Source organism: Taudactylus pleione, unplaced genomic scaffold, assembly GCF_031769625.1.
Source record: "Taudactylus pleione unplaced genomic scaffold, aTauple2 ptg000959l, whole genome shotgun sequence".
Taxonomy (NCBI): Eukaryota; Metazoa; Chordata; class Amphibia; order Anura; family Myobatrachidae; genus Taudactylus; species Taudactylus pleione.
In genome coordinates, this window is record NW_028285360.1 from 870,760 (window position 1) to 892,959 (window position 22,200).

General features: G+C 44.5%; 1 protein-coding gene and 1 pseudogene across 5 annotated transcripts in view; one reads left to right on the forward strand and one right to left on the reverse strand.

The window, feature by feature from the left end:
- Positions 1-22,200, forward strand: part of LOC148473161 (transcription elongation factor A protein 3-like) — an 87,274-nt gene that overhangs the window by 39,571 nt on the left and 25,503 nt on the right. For 4 of the 5 annotated variants that reach the window (XM_088459971.1, XM_088459972.1, XM_088459974.1 and 1 more), the window contains one exon: positions 20,627-20,695. The exons of the other annotated variant lie outside the window; for it this stretch is intronic. In XM_088459971.1, the coding sequence (XP_088316097.1) occupies positions 20,627-20,695 (69 nt within the window). The remainder of the gene's footprint in view (positions 1-20,626; positions 20,696-22,200) is intronic. 5 annotated transcript variants of the gene reach the window in all.
- LOC148473162 (uncharacterized) lies at positions 17,730-18,828 on the reverse strand (annotated as a pseudogene).

Consider the following 22,200-nt stretch of genomic DNA (forward strand, 5'->3'; position numbering starts at 1 on the left):
GGATTGCCCACCCCTGGATCCACCACAGTAGGGACAGAGCGGCGGGCCGCAGGCCCGGTGAGTCACTGTGTGCCGTGCGCACACACGCACACCCTTCCCTCTTGCTCAGGCAGGCTGCCAAGTACACACAGTCTCTCTTTCCCAGAGAGCACCGCGCAGAGAGCCGCGCGGGACTCTCTGGGTGAGGAGGTGGGACTGCGTTACGTCATGATGTCATGTGGTACTCGCGCCGTGCTCCTCTGGGAACGCTGTGATTGGGTAATTTCTAAAGGCAAAGGGGCCGTCCACGGGCCCCTTGGGTGCCGCCGGGCCCTAGGCGAGCGCCTAGGATGCCTAACGGGAAATCCGGCCCTGCACCTGACACATAAGCCAATTACTAGGATGACAATAAGTATGAGGATCAGGAGCTTACCCACAATAGCAACCAGTTCCTGGACCCACACTCCTAGACCGGAGAACCATTTCACAGGGTTCAACCAAGAGAACCACTCTTCTACCTTTTCCTCTACTTCAACCAGTGAAGCATTATGGTTCTTTCGAAATTCCCATTTCAGCTGCAGAATTTCATCCATCTTCCGATCTATCACCTCCTTGAGGTCACTAGTGTTATTGGTGATGTACGTGCAACACTTGACACCAAATTGGGTGGCTAGAGTCACACAGTATCCGCCAGTAACAGCTGTTAAATAATTTAACACTAGCCTATGTTGTACAAGTTCTTTCTTATAAGCCTGTAACTCCTTACCTGTATACCTAAACGTGTCATCATACATCTCGGTGATATTATCTATTAATTTAGCAAGATCTTGGATGTATCTAAAATTGAAAGTACCCCGAGCGATCCTGGTGGGATCTAATGCTACCAAAATTTGGAAACCAGTTGTTTAGCTAATCAACTGTGTGGCTGTATGTATTTCACCAGGTATCATGTTTCTTTTGTCACGGTGTTCATAATGCATATGGAGATATGGGGATGGCGTCTCTTTATGGATACCAAGCATTTCACCATGTGTAAGGGTCAAAATCTCTGGGAGTACCCTTCCCAGGTAACATAAACCTTCAGAACTCGGAGAGAGCCACTTATATGCTTTCCTTCCACATATAAAATACACATCGTCTGGGAGTACATAAGGGATAGAATGCATCATTATCATCGATCACAATTCTCTGACAAATAATCCTACCCCAGATTTTCCCATTTGACTGATACACGTTTTAGGTTGTACAATAACTGCACAGTACCCTTCTGGTACTCTGCCAACCATTGCCTTGGTAGAGCTAAGTGTATACTTATACCAGAAGTATCTTCCACTGGTAATGTTATGTATAAGTCCACCATCTACTGGTGCATTATCAGCTCTCTGTGAAAAGGTCATTGTCTGATTGTTCCCGGACACCTCCCAATTTCCTGGTTATTGGAATTGGTGATGTTTATACATAACAGGGATCTATCCACTTGGTACTGGTGGAGCTTAAAATTTGGAGGCTTGGACATAATAAATTTCCAGTCCAGCGTCTTCTCCTTATGTAATCCAAGGAACTCAGAGATTTTTAATGGGAGTGGTACTAGTCCTACATTATGGTGTCCCTGAGGCACGTGAGAGCACACCCAACATTCAGTCTGATTTAAGACCCTCTCCCCTTTTGTAGTGAGTCCCGGAGCGAGAGAATTTCTTCTGCGCAGGGCCTCACCATCGACCCGCTTGTGAGCGGGTCTGAATGAGACCCTGAGTTTGGTCAGATACCGCCCTTGTGAATATATTGCTCCTTCTCCCAACCCCACTCCATCGATATCACCATCAACCTCTCCATCCATCATCTGTCCTCCGTTACAGAAACAGGACATCCCGAAACAAACAAGGATGATGAGAATTCTGGAAGAAAATAGGAACGCAACCCCAGCCCGCCACTCCATTGCTGGAATAGTGGACTGCAAATTTCCCTAGCTCAGGTATCTCACTGCAGTCTTTAACTCTCCCGGAACAAGCTCGCAATTGACAGGTCTATGTTATCTGCCTCGACTCCACCTTGTATTTCCACCGGTTGGTTGACCTATCTGCAGTGAGTGGAATGGACCCAGGTATCTCTCTCTGCCACTTTCAAGGATGTCATACTTGTCAGCAACACTTGATATGGACCTTCCCACCGATCTGCCAGGACAACCTGAACGTAAGAAATTTCTGATCATAACAAATTCTCTAGGTTCAACATCATGACAGTTTGTTTCTGGCATATCAGGTGACAATTTCAATTTCTGCTGCTTCTGTTTCAACTGTTTACTCATTGTTATAAGATACTTTACAGTAACCTCGTTGTTACTCTTCAAGTCTTCCTGTGGACTTACAATCAGATGAGGTTGTCTCCCAAACAGTATCTCAAAGGGGGACAAATTAAGAGGGGGTCTAGGAGTTGTCCTGATGCTATGAAGGACTAGTGGTAAGACTTCTGGCCAACCTAATGCAGTTTCTGCCATGATCTTACTCAGTTTGTTCTTAATAGTACCGTTTACCCTCTCCACCTTGGCACTGGCTTGCGGTCGATAGTGGGTGTGAAGTCTACTATTAATACCCATCAACTTACACATGTTCTGGAAGACATCACCAATGGAATGAGTACCCCTATCACTTTCTATGATTCTAGGGATACCGTACCTGCATACAGATTAAGAGATTCTAGGGATACCGTACCTGCATTCAAATCCCTAGAATAACTTTCTATGATTCTAGGGATACCGTACCTGCATACAAATTCCTGAACAATCTTTTTAGCAGTAAACGCAGCAGTATTAGTGGCAGCTGGATATGCCTCTACCCAATTAAAAAACACATCGGTACAAACTAATACATACTTGAGATTCCTGCAGGGTGGTAATTGGATGAAATCAATTTGTATTACCTGAAGAGGTCCGTCTGTCGGAGAGATGTGGGATGGCTCGGTTGGTATTGTTTTTCCAATGTTTTTCCTCAAGCAAGTCAAGCAGGACATTGCTCTCTTTTCAGTTTGGGAAGAGAAGCCCGGTGCACACCAATATGCTCTGACCAACTTGCACATACCTTGCTTTCCCAGGTGAGTCAGACCACGTGCTGCTTCAGCCAAGCTTGGGTAGTATGCCTTGGGTGCCACGGCTTACCTTGTCCATCTCTCCAGAGTCCGGAGGGCTCTTGTCCACATCCCTTTGATCTCCAGACTGCCTTTTCCTGAATGCAACACAAATTTTGCATCTCAATTAATTTCTGCATATCAATTGTTTGAAAAACCATAATTTTATTAACTGGCATGTTAATTCTTAACCCTGCTGCCCATTTGGCAGCTTCATCTGCCCTGCTATTGCCCAGTGACACCGAGTCTTCTTCACATGTATGGGCTTTGTATTTGATGACAGCTACTGCCTTTTGTAACTTAGCATACATAAGTTTTATCACTGCAGGATTTATTAAACAGAAAATAATGGAACAGAATAAAAATGGAATGATATACCATGAATGTATGTGTGTGAAGTGTACATGCGTATGTGTATGGGGGGAATATATGATATACTGTATGTTTATTTGAAGGGAAATTTTTTTCAATTATTCACCTGCACTTCCGGCCCGACTACTCGTCTATATTTGATATACTGTATGTTTATTTGAAGGGAAATTTTTTTCAATTATTCACCTGCACTTCCGGCCCGACTACTCGTCTATAGATAAGTTGTGGAAAACAATCTATCAGAGAAAATAATTATTGGTGCATGTATGTGCGTGTGTGGGGTCTCATGGTAATGTGGCCATGACGGTATAAAGAGATTGTTCTTCGTCATTTACAACAACATAATCCTGTGCATATTCTCCTGTCAGTTTGTCTATGACAACTCCCATCCGTGTAAAACCATCAAATCTGCATTTTCTACTGATGTATCACATATGTCAGGTCTTGCAGTAAAGGTCTGATTCAAATACTCCATGCAATCCTGTGTATCAGTATACCTGCAAAACTCACCTTCAACCAGCAGCTCACCTTTCTCCACCCTTTGTGCATCTTGAGGCACACATGGCAAGCACGTCACTGGATTTAATGTATTGCACCGTTTACCTGGCTTGATAGACGTGTCTGGTTTGGGCAGAATTCAGCAAAGCAGACACAGCATGTGGTGTATAAACAATCATGTCATGACCTAATACTACATTCTTGCTCTTGTTTACCAGAAGAGCGGTTGCTGCTATACTTCTTAAACACGTTGGGAGTGATCTTGCCATAGTGTCCAATTGTGCACTGTAGTACGCTACAGGCCTGCTAGCATCACCATGTTTTTGTGTGAGGACACCTGCTGTACAGCCATCAGCTTCCGTATAATATAACTTAAAAGGTTTTTCATAATCTGGCATTCCCACGGAAGGTGCTCTTGTCAGACTATCCTTAAGGTTAAGGAAAGCCTGCTCTTTCTCAGTATGTGTGACGCGGTCGGGTTTTGAGGATGACACCAATTCCTGCAATGGTAATGCCAAAATAGAAAAAAAAACCTGGGATCCATGATCTGCAGTATCCACACATGCCCAAGAAGGTACGGATTTGCTGCTGGTTTTGCAGCAGTGTCATGGTCTGTATGGCCTGTATTCTGTCAGTGGTCAAGTGTCGTAGCTCCTGGGTTAGACAGTGTCTCAAGTATTTAGCCTTTAGCAACAATAGTTTAGTATCGTTCAATCATGACATACAGTAAATGAATTAGAGTAGAACACATATTCAGCAAACCTTCAAATCATAAACTGCAATATTATATGTGGTTTACAGGCGATCTAATACACAGATAATACAGTATAACACACCATATGTTACCTTACTAAGAAGTGAATTCCTTAACTGCTGTATTGCAAGGATTTTTCAGAAGTACATACATATGTGCACATACAAAACTCCACACAGAAAATTATTATATGCAGCATGTAACTACAAACTTATACAAAGAAAACCTTCATATTTGGGTTTGCTGTGATTAATTATGAATGCATAAGTTTCACTGCAGATTGCCTAGACTTTCACGGAGATCAAGGAAAAATTAACACATATAGTAGCTATTCTGGCCTCAGTTCTCAATCTCAATATTTACTGTAAACAAAGACACCTGATTTTTTTTCCTAGCGGTGCAATGACTAAGGCCTGTACACACTTAGAATTCCTAGAGGTGATTTAAAACATATTTTATTTTTTTATTTCTTTCAGTTACATTTTTCTTTATAGTTACTTGTTACGATTTTTATAATTTTTTTTGCATTGGCTGTACCATCACCTGCAGCCACATAGGGCAGCAGAGGTGAACATGCGCTAATAGCAATACCTTGGGCAGCGCTACCTTGCGGTGCATGCATGCTCCCTGGTTGCGTGCACCCGACTCTAACTGGCGTCGTGGGCGCGCTCCCTGGTGGTGTCTGGCCAATGTTGTTTTGCGTTGCTTGCACTCTCTTTTGCGTCATGCTCGTGGCGCTACTTAGCGGCACGATCACGCCACTCAACAATGTGTTCCCCTCATGCTGCCACAATTTTAAACAATCATTATACTTTACCTGTTTCTTTAGAGATTTCACCATACAGATACCATCTCTAACATTATTCAACACCTCCACATCAAAACTGCCAATCGTTAGGAAAAGGTTTCACACATTCCTCGGTCATCTTAACCCATACATTACAGTACGCAGTTGCCTGCGCACCATACTTTGTATACATTATATGCCTTGCCGAACCTGTCGGCCCTTCCAAAAGCAGCACATCGTCAACCATTCCCAGCGCCAGCCTGGCACCCATCTGGGAAAACACTAAGCACTTTTCACTAGTGAATGTGGACCGGTGAACGATTCCAATAGAGCTACGTTCACGCACTCCTATCCCGTTGTGCACAACCGGCCCGCTAACCGTTATGGACAGCTTGCACAATGAGGTACAGAATAACGTCTTATACGATTAAACTGTCTTTCCGGACACCTTTCAGCCCTTGTCCGGTAGCTTACCCTTTGTGAGTACTTCCCCTGTTAGAATTTAAGTGTTCCAATTACACTTACCCTTTCCAGTGATTTCCTCCACTATCCCCCAAGCCACAATCACGGTCTGCCCAACCATGTTGTCCAGTCACAGTGTCCAGAGTACCTAACTGATCAGTGGGCTCTGTGACTACAGTTTTGGGCCGATTTCGAAAAACCCCTTGTTTTCTTTAAGGTACAAAATCCCTGTCCTAGCTGCAATACACCTGCTATGTGTACATACTCAGTAGCTTTCTGCCTCATCAGACACCTACTGAGTCTTTTAGGCCCGTAACACGGTACCTCGTCTATAGGTCTGGCACACAGTCCCTATCTTTCAATTTACAAGCACACGTTTGCTCACACACACTTTTAGTTTTCTGCGCAGAAAATAAACTTTTCACTAGTATGGCAGTATGATACAGAGGTTTTAAACAATGTAATCACTATCAATATGACAATACTATCAGAACGATTGTTTGAAACTCATGGCAGCAATACAGGAAACACGTATACGCTATTGTGCGACTCGCACTCTAGCGCCAAGACAGTCAATGAAAGAAACAAACTTTTCTCTCCTGCCCCAGGTCCTAGTCAGCGCTCCTTGAAATAACATAACAACGGATATCTGTTTCACACTCCAGATGGTGCAGGTTTTGAACACAGTACGTTCTTTCCTGCATATGGCGCCTTATTCCACCCTTTGTTATGAAATCGAGATCCGTACGTTATTGTGTGACCTCTTGGTAGCGTGACCTCCAAAACTATGAGCCCCCATCTATGATTACCCCAATATCGCTAAACAGAAATAATTGCTTTCCAGACTTTCATTGTGGTTCCAAAGCACAAAAAGTTCTTATTGCAACAAAAAGTAAGTTACATGCTTTGATCTATCACAATTAGCGCAAAGACAATTAAATACAAAAGGTACAGCCAATACATACGCAAGCGCTCTGAATCCAGATTCCCGGCATCAAACGTGAAGCCTCCGTCATAAGAAAGAAAGAAGATGACTAACTACAGGACTGAGGGCCTGATTCAGATCCGGATGCTATTTGGGGGGCCGGATATTTAAATAGAGCGCTCGCTCTTTGCGGTCTGTTGACGCCTCTATGTCTGAATGAGCGAACGAAACATGCGCTCGCTATTTTTTTTTAAACGCCCCCTGGCCACTCGCATCCTACGTCATCTCCGCTATTTATTAGATTAATCGAGTACATCGAAAGGCGTATGAACTGCTCGCAGTGCTTGTGGTTGGATTTTCAGACCGCAATCATGCGAGCAGTACAGGCTAAAAGACAACCAAGTGACGTGGTCGATGACGCTGCTTTGTTAATTATGCACACCCTTAAAACACCCGTTTTGACCGTTTGGCACGCCTGCGTTCGGATCTCCACTCCCCGTTTTCAAGCACCTTCCCCTGTTACCACCCACAAACGCCTCATTCTGTCACTCAAATTAGCAGGCATTCGCTATTTTGCGAGCACACAATTTCCGACCGCAATGACTGGTTCGCGCATGCGTATTACAACCCATATGCATGCGCAGTTGTGCGAACATCGCTCGGAGCGTACGAGCAGCCGCTTACAAGCGGCTCTGAATCAGGCCCTGAGAGCGCTTGAATATATAGTGGACAACACAATAGGAACGAGCTGGCATAATTCCATTGATCCTTGTTCTTGTCATTTTCGTACGATGCAGGTCATAGGACAGTTCATATGGTGACAACAGGGATATCGTCCATCCCTCCAGATGAGATAAAACTGGATAAGACACTACATACAAAGTACATATTCTAACCAATAATTCCCTATAATCCATAACCACCGAATTCAAGATGCGTCTCCTTCGCCGATAGATTCAGATATCTAGAATTAAACTGGGTGTCAGTATGATACCAAACATGACATGTCTACTAAGTTCTATACCTTACATATCATATATGTACATTTTACACCATAATGATTAGCTAACAAAATCTCTAATATTACACTCAATGTTAGTGAACCTTTATGTATGCTTGCATAAATGAATGTGAGATATTTACAGGAATTCATCAGTGTGCGTTGTACGGCTGAACACAGCGCAAATGTGCGCTGCGTGTATGTGTCGTGTATCATGCAAATAGGTGCTGTATGTGAGTTTATCTTTTATTCGCTAATGTGCGTCTGTATCATGGCTTAATATATATATATATATATATATATCTTTATCCAGTAACTGGTACGTTTGATATTATATCTGTCTGAATGTAATTACAGAAGGTCATGTAAAATGAAGTTTGTCCTGCTCACAGGTGGGGCAAGCCTTGGCCATAGTCAGAAGTCTGATAACTCAACAAAGGCTTTCCTATGCTTATTTAGAATACAATTGCCAGTACTTCTTAACCACATCAGCATTGGACACAAGGCATACAATTGCTAATGATAATCAAACTTCTGACATTTGTTTCTAACTCTACATTCAGAACACTTCATCTGAGCATATCAGTGTCTGTGTTACACTTCAATTGCCACAGCTTCTCAATATATATGCAAACACTCACAGTTTCTTTGTGTATTTTTAATTACTTGTCACAGACATACTCCTGCTTCTCACACACTTGGCTAAACCTTGAATGACATTTATATACGAATTTGTGCGCATCGGCTTGTTTCCAATGCAGAGTAACATCCGATTTACTCTTTATCAGCCCATAAATGACTAGATCATCAGTTAATAATTATAAATGATCATAACCAATTATTTGACTTCGACACAGTATAAATGGCGGTTCTGGCGTGCCCCTAGTCCTGACATCCTAGGCTGCAGCCTGATCAGCCTATTGGTTGACCTTAAACAGATTGCCATAAGACACCATTTCATTAAAGAGCATCTCAGTCAGAAGTGACCAGTGAAGAAAATCTTGCTGACATGTTAACTAAAGGTCGCTGCCACATGTACTAAATAACTTCTTACAAAAGTGTGGACCAGATAACATATGAAATGTTGATGTGTTTTGTTTAGGCACCATTTTTGCCGGATTTGAATTTGATTCTAATTCGTCGTCCAGCTTTGGATTTGGATTTACCAAACTGCGGTGACTGGCTTTGGGTTTGGATTTGGATTTGGATTTTTTACAAAAAATTTACAAATAAAAGCTAAAATCACATAAATTTGGTATTTTTTTCTTCCTAGAGTATTATTAACCTCAATAACATTAATTTCCAGGCATTTACAGTCAATTTAGACCACTTCACAGCTTATAGCATTGTTTTCACCATTATTGGACAAAGGCTGCAGTGAGCTGACTGGTTAGTTACTAAGCGACAGAGCTGCGGCACAGTGACACAGACACCACAGTTTAAAGCACATCTATGAAACATAGCCACACAGCAGTGGCAGAAATGAAAAGTAGTGCAAGATGGAATGGTCCTTTGGCCCTCCCACCCAGTGGGGTACGGCCAGCAGAGTCACAGTACTTGTTTACACAGTGGGCTACAGCCCAAGGAGTCACAGTGCACAATCTTATTCACATTACACTGCACATAGGGCCTCATTCAGACCCACTCGCAAGCGGCTCGATGTTTATGGTCTGCGCATGCACCGCATCCGGCATGCGCGAGCCCCGACGAGCGACTGAGCTTCAGTCACTGTGGGGCTCGCTACAATACGAGGCGGCTGTCGATGGTGAGTGATAGCTCACCCCGTTTTGTAGGCGGGGAGGGGGGGTGGTTGGGCAAATGCAGGCGTTACCAAAGGAACGCCTGCCATTTGAGGGCGGACCTACTGACATCATTAGCTATATATTGCTACTGACATCACTACTGACATCACTAATGATGTCAGTAGTGGAGTTCCTGCTCTATTAGAGCAGGAAGTCCACTCGGGCTTGCGGGAGCTGAGACCCTACCACAGGGTCTCATCGCAAGCCCGATGGTCGCAATAATTGCGAAGGACTCCAGGCCGCTCGCACAAGCTGTGGGTCACCCACAGCTCTGCGAGCAGCCTGGAGAAAAAAATGCCCTGATTCAAAGTGAGCGCTCGCCAGCAACGAGCGGCTCTGAATCAGGCCCATAGTGCCCCTGATTCAAATTACACCATAAAGTAGTGTCTCTTATTTATGTTATGACACACAGTAGTGCCCCTTTTACACAATGTCCACATTAGTGACCCTGATACACAAAACCCACAGTAGTAATGCCCCTTATACAATGCCCACAGTAGTAGTGACCCTTATACAATGCCCACAGCAATAGTGTTCCTTACACAATGCCATCAGTAGTAGAGCCCCCCTATACAGTGCCCTCAGTAGTATGCCCCTATTTGTAGTGCCCCTAGTAGTATGCCCCCATTAGTAGTGCCTCCAGTACTATGCCCCATTAATAGTGCCCCCAGTAGTATGCCCCCAGTAATAGTTCCCCCAGTAGTATGCCCCCTTTAGTAGTGCCCCAATTAGGATGCCCCAGTAGTTGTGTCCCTAGTAGTTTGCCCCCATTAGTAGTGCCCCCAGTTGTATGCCCCCAGTAAGTGTCCCTAGTAGAATGCCCCCAGTAGTATGCCCCATTAGAAGTTCCCCTAGTAGTTGTGCCCCCATTAGTAGTGCCCCTAGCAGTATGCGCCCAATAGTAGTGCCCCCAGTAGTATGCCACTAGTAGTACCCCCAGTAGTATGCCCCCAGTAGTAGTGTCCCTAGTAGTATGCCCCCAGTAGTATGCCCCCATTACAAGTGCCCCTAGTAGTTGTGCCCCCAATAGTTGTGCCCCTAGTAGTATGCCCCCATTAGTAGTGCCCCCAGTCGCGCCCCCTTAAACACAAAAAAAAAACTTACCTGAATCCCCGCTCATGCCGTGACTGCAGCCATCCGCTCCTCTCTGCACTATGGGAGAGATGTCATGACATTTCTCTCATCACCCGCAGCAGGGGGAGCGAAGGAAGAGCTCATGTGTGAGCTCCAGCCGGCTCCCTCTGTGGATGCAGCAGTCAATTAGAGTCTGCCTGACTCTCATTGGCTGCTATAACAAACACACAGCCACCGCTGGCAGCTGTGTGTTTGTTTTTGTGTAGGGCAGACGGCTATCACTGTGGTCTGCCCTACACGTGTGGGGCCCTGACGTTGGATTCTCTCGTGAGGATCCGACGACAGGAGGCCACCGTTTGGCCTCGAAGTGGGATCCGAGTCAGACGGGGAACACCTGAACAGCGTTCGGGTGGACTCGGATCCCCGAGGTTCGGAGCAGTTCAGATTCCACAGAATCCCGAACCCCTCATCTCTAGTTTTATTATATCCTGTTTTGCATAACGTCCTTGTGTTTTGGTTACAGGTGTGACATTCAAATATGCAATGTTTGAAATTGATGTAACCAAAGAGAGCTTTAAGCGGATGGGTGTGTTAGAGGAGCGCTCGGCACTGCCTTCTTACTATAGAGCCGCTGGGGACTAGGTCGTGGGGACTCTCGGAGGCACAACCCCTGACCAGAGCTGCTGTGCATGCACATCTCCCTGACATGTTTTTCTCCTATTGTGTCCAGCTCCGTGTAACGAAGAGCCCACAGAGACCATAATATCCACTATGCCACCACCGCAGTGCCACTACTGTTTATCTATGCACCTGGCCAGGGGCGGATTGGGCCACCGGGACAGCGGGAAAGCTCCCGATGGGCCGGTGCCCTCTCCTCCCTGCTGGCCCACTTTACACAGGCTGACCGGCCGGTGGCTCTAACAGCCGCTACAGCGATAGGGGCTCATGCCGGAAAGCGCAGCGGTCATGATTGAGCTTCTGTGCATGCGCAGAAGCTCATTCAGTAATGAGATGGCAGAGGGAGGGCAGCAGCTCCTCCTGTGGGCAGTGGCGGATCCAGGGGGGGGCAATTGGAGCGATCGCCCCCCTAGCACAGACAGTCCGCATCATGCACTGAGCTGAGCAGTTTGTGTTCAGCCTGTGCTGTGATCGGAGCCTGTGTAATGTGCGGAGAGCGGAGAGCACATTACACAGGCTCCGATCACAGCACTGGCTGAACACAGACTGCTCAGCTCAGTGCACGATGCGGACTGTGCGGTAGCCGGAGGCTGGAGTTTTCCGCAGGACTCCAGCTTCCGGCTCTCCCCACGGGCACTATGGGAGAGACGTCATGACGTCTCTCCCATAGTTCCGAGGAGCAGCCTGGCGGACCAGAGGGCGGAGGACGCAGGAGCGGGTTTAAGGTAATTTTTTTGTGTGTGTGTGTGTCAGCGGATATAGGGGCACTACAGGGGGCATTACTATAAGGGCATTACTATAAGGGAACTCCAGGGGGCATTACTATAAGGGCACTACAGGGGCATTACTATGGGGGCACTACAGGGGACATTACTATAAGGGCACTACAGGGGGCAGTACTATAAGGGCACTACAGGGGCATTACTATAAGGGCACTATAGGGGATATTACCATATGGACGCTACAGGGGCATTACTAATGGGGCATTACCATATGGGCGCTGCAGGGGCATTACTATGGGGTCATTTCCATATGGGGACTACTACAGGGGCATTACTATGGTGGAGTTACCATATGGGCACAGGTGCATTATTATGGGGACACCTCAGGGCTCCGCCTCCAGCAGCCACCAGTCCATCGCAGGAGCCAGGAAGGGGAGAAGGGGCAGGCCGCAGGGGTGGCAAGGCTGTTTCAGGACTGGAGCGAGCGGCCGCAACACTGTGTGAGTCACAATTTATCCACATGATGTGACATACTGTATGACTCCTTATATATATCACATCCCACAAGTTGTGTCGTGATAGTTATTTAGTATTTAGGTGATGCATAGGATGTGATGTGATTATAATTTTATGATCACATCACATCCCAGGCATCACCTAAATAACTATCACAACTTGTGGGTTGGGATGTGAAAGATATATATATATTATATATATATATATATATTATATATATATATATATATATTTAAGTTGTTTAAGGTGTTTGTGTTACTTTAATATCATGCACACTGACATTTATGTAGGTTGCACTTGTAATTAGTAATTTAGAGAGGTGATTGTGCTATTTAAAGAAAATGTGTGTGTATAGATCTATCTCTCTCTATCTATCTATATGATAATTATCTGCCTATCTCTATCAAACAAATAGTGCGCTAATTCAGATCCTTAAAATGTCGAAATGGAACAGGTCCCAGAATTGATTGCTTTAGGTGTATCCGAATCCAATAACGTCACTGCTCCAAGCGTGGTCTGGTGTTGTGATGTTGCTGTGACAATCCTGTGACATGTTTGCCCAGAGAAGCCTGGTGTATTGCTGGTGGTATCTCTGGTTACCTAACCCTGACCCCTAACCCTCCCACTAACACACGTTTTCCGCAGCCTAAACCTAACCCTCCCCCCCATAGCCTAACCCTAAACTTCTCCCTGCAGCCTAACCCTAATCCTCTCCCCCGCAGCCTAAAGCTGGGTACACATTAGACGATGTGTATCTAGCACGATCTCGTCAGCAATGGAACCCGGAGGGGGTGCCGGCATCGTTAAGTGCATACACACTTGCCGAAGCTGGCAGCGACAGAGCAACAGCGGGGGATAGCTGGGGCCATGCTGCATTCAGCAGCATGGCATCGCTGGCGACATCTTCAAATGTTTCTGCATGTACAAAAGATTTGAGGATGCGACGGGCGACCGGGCAGGAGCGCGCATCAACATCGTGCGTACACACTGTATGAATGATTTGTTGTTCCGATGCGTCAGAATCGGTCAAATCGCTCAAGATAGTGTGTACCTAGCTTAACCCCAACCTCCCCCCCTGCAGACTAACCCTCCCCCTTGTGCCTAACCCTTAACCCTAACCCCTAAACCTAATACTTACCATCTGGATTGTGGTGCTGGTATTATGAGCCCCAGCATCCTGACCCCTGGGATGTCAACTACATCCCCTCTGTATGAATCTACTATACTGGTACTTCTTGTGCTTGTGATTTTAGAATATGTAATAGTTGTGTCCAACTCAGAATCAGGCCATCTGAGGAATCCCGCCCCCCTTGATAGTAACCGCCCCCTCATCAGACCACGCCCCAAATAGGGCTGCTTCCAGAAATTTCCTGCGCTGGTTTTCCAACCCAATCCGCCCCTGCACCTGGCACACCAATACACGTAGAAAACCTTTAACGCTCCAGGCTGCAACTGACTGTTGCTTACATCCTGTATCTACCATGTGAATCAACCTCCATTGAACAGCGCTGCCATCTACCATCGTAGTGTCTACCAATAGCAATTGTCAGTTTAAACTAGGGATGTGCAGGCTCGGATAGGTTCGAGTTTGCACGTTGAGTTCGGATTTTTCCCTCCAAAAAAACGGAACTCAGAAAGAGGCAAAACGTCATCTTACATGGACGAACATCATCATTCCTGGACTTTTGTCCAGGAATGATGATGTTCGTCCATGTAAGATGACGTTTTGCCTCTTTCTGAGTTCCGTTTTTTTTTGGGGAAAAATCCGAACTCAACGTGCAAACTCGCACCTATCCGAGCCTGCACATCCCTAGTTTAAACCAATACAGCTAAGCAGACCTATATACTATAGTGTGGAGCCATACACTACATGCATCCACGCACTACATAGATCTGCTTAGCTGCAATATTTAAAACTGACAAATACAACTACAGATGCAGCCAGCCTCATCGTTTCCACGATGTGCCCGCACGTGCGCATGTATCCTGGCATAGCGCAGCAATCACAAGGCTGCAAGCACTCGCAGCCGGCAATTACCCCATTGAAGTCTGTGGTGTACACGGACGTATGCACGTACGAACGCCATAGCTGCGGGCACGCTAGTCTTGCCATCCATGCCTAGATGAGCGTGGAGTGTAATGAGCGTAATCTGTAGCTTCATATAATTACTGACCTTACTATGCAGGAGCAAATAGCACCATGTGTTAGGTGTCTGACTTTACGTGAAGTTGAGAGTATGGCATGCAGAGAAATGTGTGTTTTAAATACAGAGGGTTCTAACTGAATGACAAGGTCCGCATAAATCACACTATTACTGATAGTTAAGTTAAGTGTATGAATATGGTATAAGAGGCTTGGTGTGGGATGTACTAATAGCAAAATGCAGTCAAGACTCAAAAAACTGCCGTTTATGGAGGTTTGACAACATCCCAGGGGCGTATCTATAATGGGTGCAGGGGCAGAACTATGGGAGATAATGGAGGCGCCTGCCGCTGGGCTCCAGCACTGAAGGGGCACCTCCTCCATTACCCACAATATATTCACCCCAGTTAGGGCTGTAACTATTTACCAGGAGTGTACCGTGATGACCGCCTAATGCATGGCACCTCATCCTGGCACTAAGAAGCCACTATACACTAGTGGAGAGCTCCGTGTCAGGCCATCAGCTGCCGTCTCCATCTATCTGTAGCCTGGCCATACTCATTGGTGTTCTTTTTTCAGTGTGACATGTCCGGTTCCTCCCTAACCCACAACTCTCTGTCTCAATCCTCCATGGCATGACTATATTCTGTGTGCAACTGCGGGTATATCTGCTTGCGAAATGCTACATTACAGTGTCAGTGGCTGTGACGAGGGGGGTAACAAATTCTAACTTGTTTCCGGGCATCTGGGATGAACTTACACCACTGGTGCAGAGTATGCAGTGCATACAGGCCCACACTGCACACCCTGAACCCATATTTTGTAATACTTACTTCTCTGAATTCCGGTGTCGTGTGTCACAGCCCTGCATAAAACACATTGAAAATGGCCACGGCGGCCATTTTCCTGGCATTCTGTGCATGCGCAGGGGGAAATCACTGGGAAAATGGCAACCGCTAATGTCCAAAGTCTACTGCTGCGGTCAGTCCGCTACAGGGGCACTGGGGAGGAGGGGGCCCTGTATGGGGAATGCACACGGGCCTCTCCTCTCTTAATACGCCCCTGCCACATTTCCTATGTAATACCCCAATGGGAAAAATACAGATAGTGTGGTGCAGGTGTAACTGGTGGCAATTCCTAATTCAGACCACACCCACAGAGAGGCAAGGGTTCCCAACCAGACACAGACAATGGGAGACAAAATTCATGCAAAAGCTATACGGATTTATTTTTAGAAACCCACAATTACTGAAATGGGTAACTGTTATAGAATGATAGGTTTGGTACAATATACACACACTAAATCACATAAATTACAATAACAAACTTACTGCTTTTCTAATTGACTATTCCTATACTAAATTAGCAATGTTCTTTTCAAATTAATAGAATGTCCCAATAACCTAAGACAGGTGACATGTCCTTTATAACCCAGGTTACGGATAACTCCTTGTGCACACGTTGGGGCCCTTAAAGCGTATTTACAACTGAATGATAAGCAGCAATGTTGCAGTGTTGATATATATATCAGTGTTGATATATAAATCTATATCACACATAGAAGTTGTGTGTAATAATGGCTTCCTCTCACCAAATCTGAGGACCAAAATTAGGATGCGACTTTCTCTTCAAAAGGTAGCCACAGTGAACAATTGGACAGGACTCTCAGCATGGCTTACTATGTGGCATTATAAGTCCCAGCCACTCTTCTATTTTTTTTTTCTTTGTCTCTGTTACTACAGCTGTTTATCACTCTGCAATGGCGTCCCCTCAGGTCTCCTCTCTCCACAGCTCCAACTGTCACTGACCTGACACTGGTCATGTGACCTGCTCATCCTGACCTCTTCAGCAGCTGCTGAGACTGCAGGGATATGTCTTCCAATGTAATTCCAAGTCAGACGTAATAACTCACATAGTGGGGTATTACATACTTCCCCACTTGAATTATGCGTGTCCTCAAAGTCCACTGTAGAACAGTCTCTTTAAAATGTTTTTACACAAAGGCTATTTACATCTGATATGTACAATAAGAAGAACAATATTTATTCTAAACACTTCTTCACATGTTAATGTCTATACTGTAAAGATGGAGCACCTTTGTTCCTCTTTCCTGACTTTCCCAGAATTCTCTGTAGGATTAATGCTACCTCCCTAGAACTTATTTCAGTATATTCATGGTCTGGGAATTTGTATTCTGAGGGCACAGACATTAGGGGCTCTTTGGGTATGATATATGGTTCCTCAATATCAATAGATTTAGATTTTTGCATAGAATAAACTACGTGATTTGTTTCAGGGAACCTCAACTTCTCTGCTATGGGTAAGTGCTGAACTTTCTCTGTGTCTTCTGTATGTTTATCTGTACTCGACTCTTGGTGATTGCAGACCACATTGGAAGCACTGCCAAATACTTTTGGTTGATTCTGTGGTTGTGGTTCTTGAGCAACTGTTGGCCGGACTATTACTTGTTGGTTCTGGCACACCAGTATATTTTGTCTTTATACATCTTGACCAACCATTCCCATCAGCACTTCATCCTGCATTGCGACACCAGAATATTGTGGTCTCTGTCCATAAGATCTCCTTAGATAGGATGGTGGGTAGTGACACCTCCGGTAAGGCCATTGTGGATTAGCACCCTCTATCACACTTTCAATTTCTTCTGGTCTTTCTCTACTTTCACTATGTCGATAGTTACGTGGAGAACCTCTGCGACGTGGATAATGCCAATAATGTTTGCGATCTGCTGCATATTTGCTGCCTTGGACTGGAACTCCAACAGGACCAGTTACGTTAGTTGCTTCAGCACCTTTCTCTCCTTTGACTACATCAAATTCTACAGTCTCCCCATCTCCCAAACTTCAAAAGTATTTTTTGGGGTTGTTCTTCTGGATGGCTTAGTAATGTACAAAAATATCGCTCTTTGTGTCATCTCGATGTATGAACCCATATCCACGTTGCACATGGAACCATACAACTTGACCTGAAATTTTCTTTGTACTGGCTAGCAGGACATTGTCTGCACATGTTTCAACTACCATTCCAACCTGGCTCTGCAATACTGTGTTTGCACTTGCATCCTTGTGATGTTGTTCTTCCAAGGGTGGACCTGTTCTCTCTATTCTTCCTGAGATCCTAATAGTATCCCGTCTAGGGTTATTTCGCGGTCCATGATCTGAACGCCATTCATTTTGCTTAGATGGGGCCTGTTCTTGCCTTAGTTCTTTCAGCTCTTGACACACTTTGGTTAGACCTTGTGTGAGCTCAGCAATCTGGCTTTTTAATACCCCAATAGGATCAGGACAGGAGGATGTTTGAGTGTGTTGCATGACGAACTCTTTAGGTGCTAGGGGGTCTTGTCTTTCTTTGTAGCTAACATCGTGCGGACCCTTTGCCTCCGAATTTTCTGCAAGTATGGAACAGTCAACTTCAGAACTTTGATTCAGTCCCACAATTTTCATAATAGTCTCTTTAAATTCTAGGAAAGGACAATCTGGATTCTGAAATCTCCACATTCGCAATTGAGTGCACACCTCCTCCCCGAGTGCTCCCTCAATAAAGAGGTTGATTAATGTTTCAGCCTCTTGCTGGATCCCAATAGGGTCAAGGTTTTGTAATTCTTGAAGTGATTTCTGCAAACTAAGAGCAAATTCTCTTAAAGACTCATGAGGCTGTTGCTTTCTCGCATAAAGGTGCCTTTTCAATTCCGATACGGTTCGTGAGTTGAAAATAGCGACTAGTTTTTCGAAGATATCTTTGACAGTTCTACGGTATCTGTCAGGCCATGATTTCACTTCACATAAAGCGGTGCCTTTTAACTGCCCGATGAGTATCTCCACTTTCTGTACTTCATCAAGTTGGTACAGTCTGAACATCGATTGTAATTTGTACTTAAACTCTTTAAATGCCCTTGTGCCTGGTGTACATGCATCCCCTGAGTAAGTTGGCAGCCATGGGGCCCTCGAAGTAGTATGGCATAGTAATTAGTGTAGACATAGTAGGACTTCCTCTGTTTAATCTGTCTCCTTGCTGTGATTTTTTTTTTTTTTTTTGAGGGTAGCCACCCGCTTTTGTCTCTGTAGTCGATCCTGTTCGTGGACGCTAAAATGTAATACCCCAATGGGAAAAATACAGATGGTGTGGTGCAGGTGTAACTGGCGGCAATTCCTAATTCAGACCACACCCACAGAGAGGCAAGGGTTTCCAACCAGACACATACAATGGGAGACAAAATTCATGCAAAAGCTATACGGATTTATTTTTAGAAACCCACAATTACTGAAATGGGTAACTGTTATAGAATGATAGGTTTGGTACAATATACACACACTAAATCACATAAATTACAATAACAAACTTACTGCTTTTCTAATTGACTATTCCTATACTAAATTAGCAATGTTCTTTTCAAATTAATAGAATGTCCCAATAACCTAAGACAGGTGACATGTCCTTTATAACCCAGGTTACGGATAACTCCTTGTGCACACGTTGGGGCCCTTAAAGCGTATTTACAACTGAATGACAATCAGCAATGTTGCAGTGTTGATATATAAATTAGGAGTAGTGTCTCTATATCACACATAGAAGTTGTGTGTAATAATGGCTTCCTCTCACCAAATCTGAGGACCAAAATTAGGATGCGACTTTCTCTTCAAAAGGTAGCCACAGTGAACAATTGGACAGGACTCTCAGCATGGCTTACTATGTGGCACTATAAGTCCCAGCCACTCTTCTATTTTTTTTTCTCTGTCTCTGTTACTACAGCTGTTTATCACTCTGCAATGGCGTCCCCTCAGCTCTCCTCTCTCCACAGCTCCAACTGTCACTGACCTGACACTGGTCATGTGACCTGCTGCTCCTGACCTCTTCAGCAGCTGCTGAGACTGCTGGGATATGTCTTCCAATGTAATTCCAAGTCAGACGTAATAACTCACATAGTGGGGTATTACACCTATATGTATCCAGCTCCGGAAAGGCAAACTTTGCGGAGCTTGTACCCGATAGGCAACGCCATCTATGGCATTTTCTAATAGAAGCCTATGGGCTTTTATCCCGCATAATTCCACGAGATGGATCAAATAGCATCTTTCCCAGAGTCCCCCGATGGCCACACATGCACGGTAGAACCCCTGTGTCGTAAACCCAAAAGTCCTCACACCACAAAGGACAGCTCTTATCGGAAGAGCTGTTGTTTGCGGTTTTAATCACAAATCTAAATGCATGTGGCATTAATAAACGCCACAACTATGCATGCGGAAAATGGCGAGATGTATCACATTCAAAATGCGATGCTTGATACAATTTGATTGCTTAAAGTGTTGTTAGGTAGCTAGTTTATTGGAACCATCAGTGTTCCTGAACAAATGTTTAGGACTAAACAATGTTTTATGACAAATGGTAAAACATTAGTACTACCGATGTCTTCTTTCAATGTCCCATACCTATTCGCAGGTGTCTAGGAGGGGGAATTAAGCTCTGCAACTATTTTAATTGCATAATTTTGACTCTGCCCTCTTTTCTTATCGCCGGGAAAGACCTTTTCCGCGAAGTATGTTCTGGCATGACAAAATATATAAATATAGAGGCAAATGGACAACCGATGTGCCACAAAAAGCAGCAATTTTTTTATGCCACTTTGTTTTTAAATAGACCTTATGATCACTGATCTCTGGTGTTAATCTGTATTAAATTGAGAATATATGACAACAGTACTTCTTCATTGAAAACACCATAAAAACGACTTTTCTGAATAAATAGACCGCTAACTACAGGCATATTTTTTCTCGTATAGTGAAAATCCTGACATCCACTCACCATCCCAGAATCAGCCAAATACTGCCAAGGAACCAAAAATTAAACGGTAAGAGCCTTGCACACAATTGCATTTGTAATGTATTTACATGTGCTAATTTACACTTTGAAAACCATTTTGAATTTAAAACTCAGTGGGGCTGATTCAGAGATGGACACAATAGCACAGGCGTTATGTCTTTGTAAGCAGCGGCTGTGCAATATTATGCAAAAGTTATAGGAGGCGTCTTAAGGAAAAAGACGCCCACTTCCGAGTCTCTGACCCGTTGCTGCATCCAAAGATGCAGCATCTATGGGCGTAAATCATATTTGCCAACTCTCCCTGATTGTCAGGGATACTCCCTGAAATAGTAGAAATCTCCCTGAAGAGTCGAGCAATCTCCCTGATGGCATCTTGCCCCCATTATGAAGATGTTATATACTGCACAGTATAAAAAAACAGAGATTTATACATTCAGATGGAATAATTAGTATAATTTCCCTGCATTGGTTATAATGATCCCTACGGCTATATACATTTTCTGAAAAATATAAGTATGTTTTTATCACCAAGCAGGTCTTACTAACTGTTTTGGGGCTTGTTTATATGCAGATGTAAGTCAATTTTATGACATGGCCCTCACATGTAGCAGTAAATGTTCACTTTACCACTGTGCACATAGGTGTTACTTTCACAATCTCCCTGAAAAGCCTTTTCAAAAGTAGGTAAATATGGCGTAACTATCATAGGTGCAAGGGGTGCAGCTGCTATGAGAATATATTTCCATTAGGGGTGTGCACCGGCCACTTTTCGTGTTTTGTGTTTTGGTTTTGGATCTGGATCTTTCTTCGTGTTTTGGATCTGGATTGGTTTTGCCAAAACCACCCTTCTGTGTTTTGGGTTCTGGGTTTTATGTTTTGGATCTGTATTTTTTTTTTAAAAAGCATAAAAACAGCTAAAATCACAGAATTTGTGGGTTTTTCTGCTCCTATGCTATTATTAACCTCATTAACCTTAATTTCCACTCATTTCCAGTCTATTCTGAACACCTCACACCTCACAATAGTGTTTTTATATCCAAAAGGTTGCACCGAGGTAGCTGGATGACTATGCTAAGAGATACGAGTGGGCGGCACAAACACATGGTCCATCTAGGAGGGACACTGCAGTGGCAGACAGGATGGCAGTTTGAAAAACTAGGCCCCAAACAGTACATAATTCAAAGAAAAAAAAGAGGTGCAAGATGGAATTGTCCTTGGGCCCTCCCACCCACCCTTATGTTGTATAAACAGGACATGCACACTTTAACAAACCAAACATTTCAGTGCCAGGGTCTGCCACACGACTGTGGCTGAAATGATTGGTTCGTTTGGGCCCCCACAAAACAAGCTGGCAATTAATCTGTCCCTGCACAAACTGGCTCTACGGAGGCAAGATGTCGTCCTCATCCTCCTCATCCACCGATTCCTCACCCTCTTCAGTGTTGTGTACATCCTCATCCTCACAGAGTATTAATTCGTCCCCGCTGGAATCCACAACCACAGGTCCCTCTGTACGTTCTGGAGGCTGGTCTC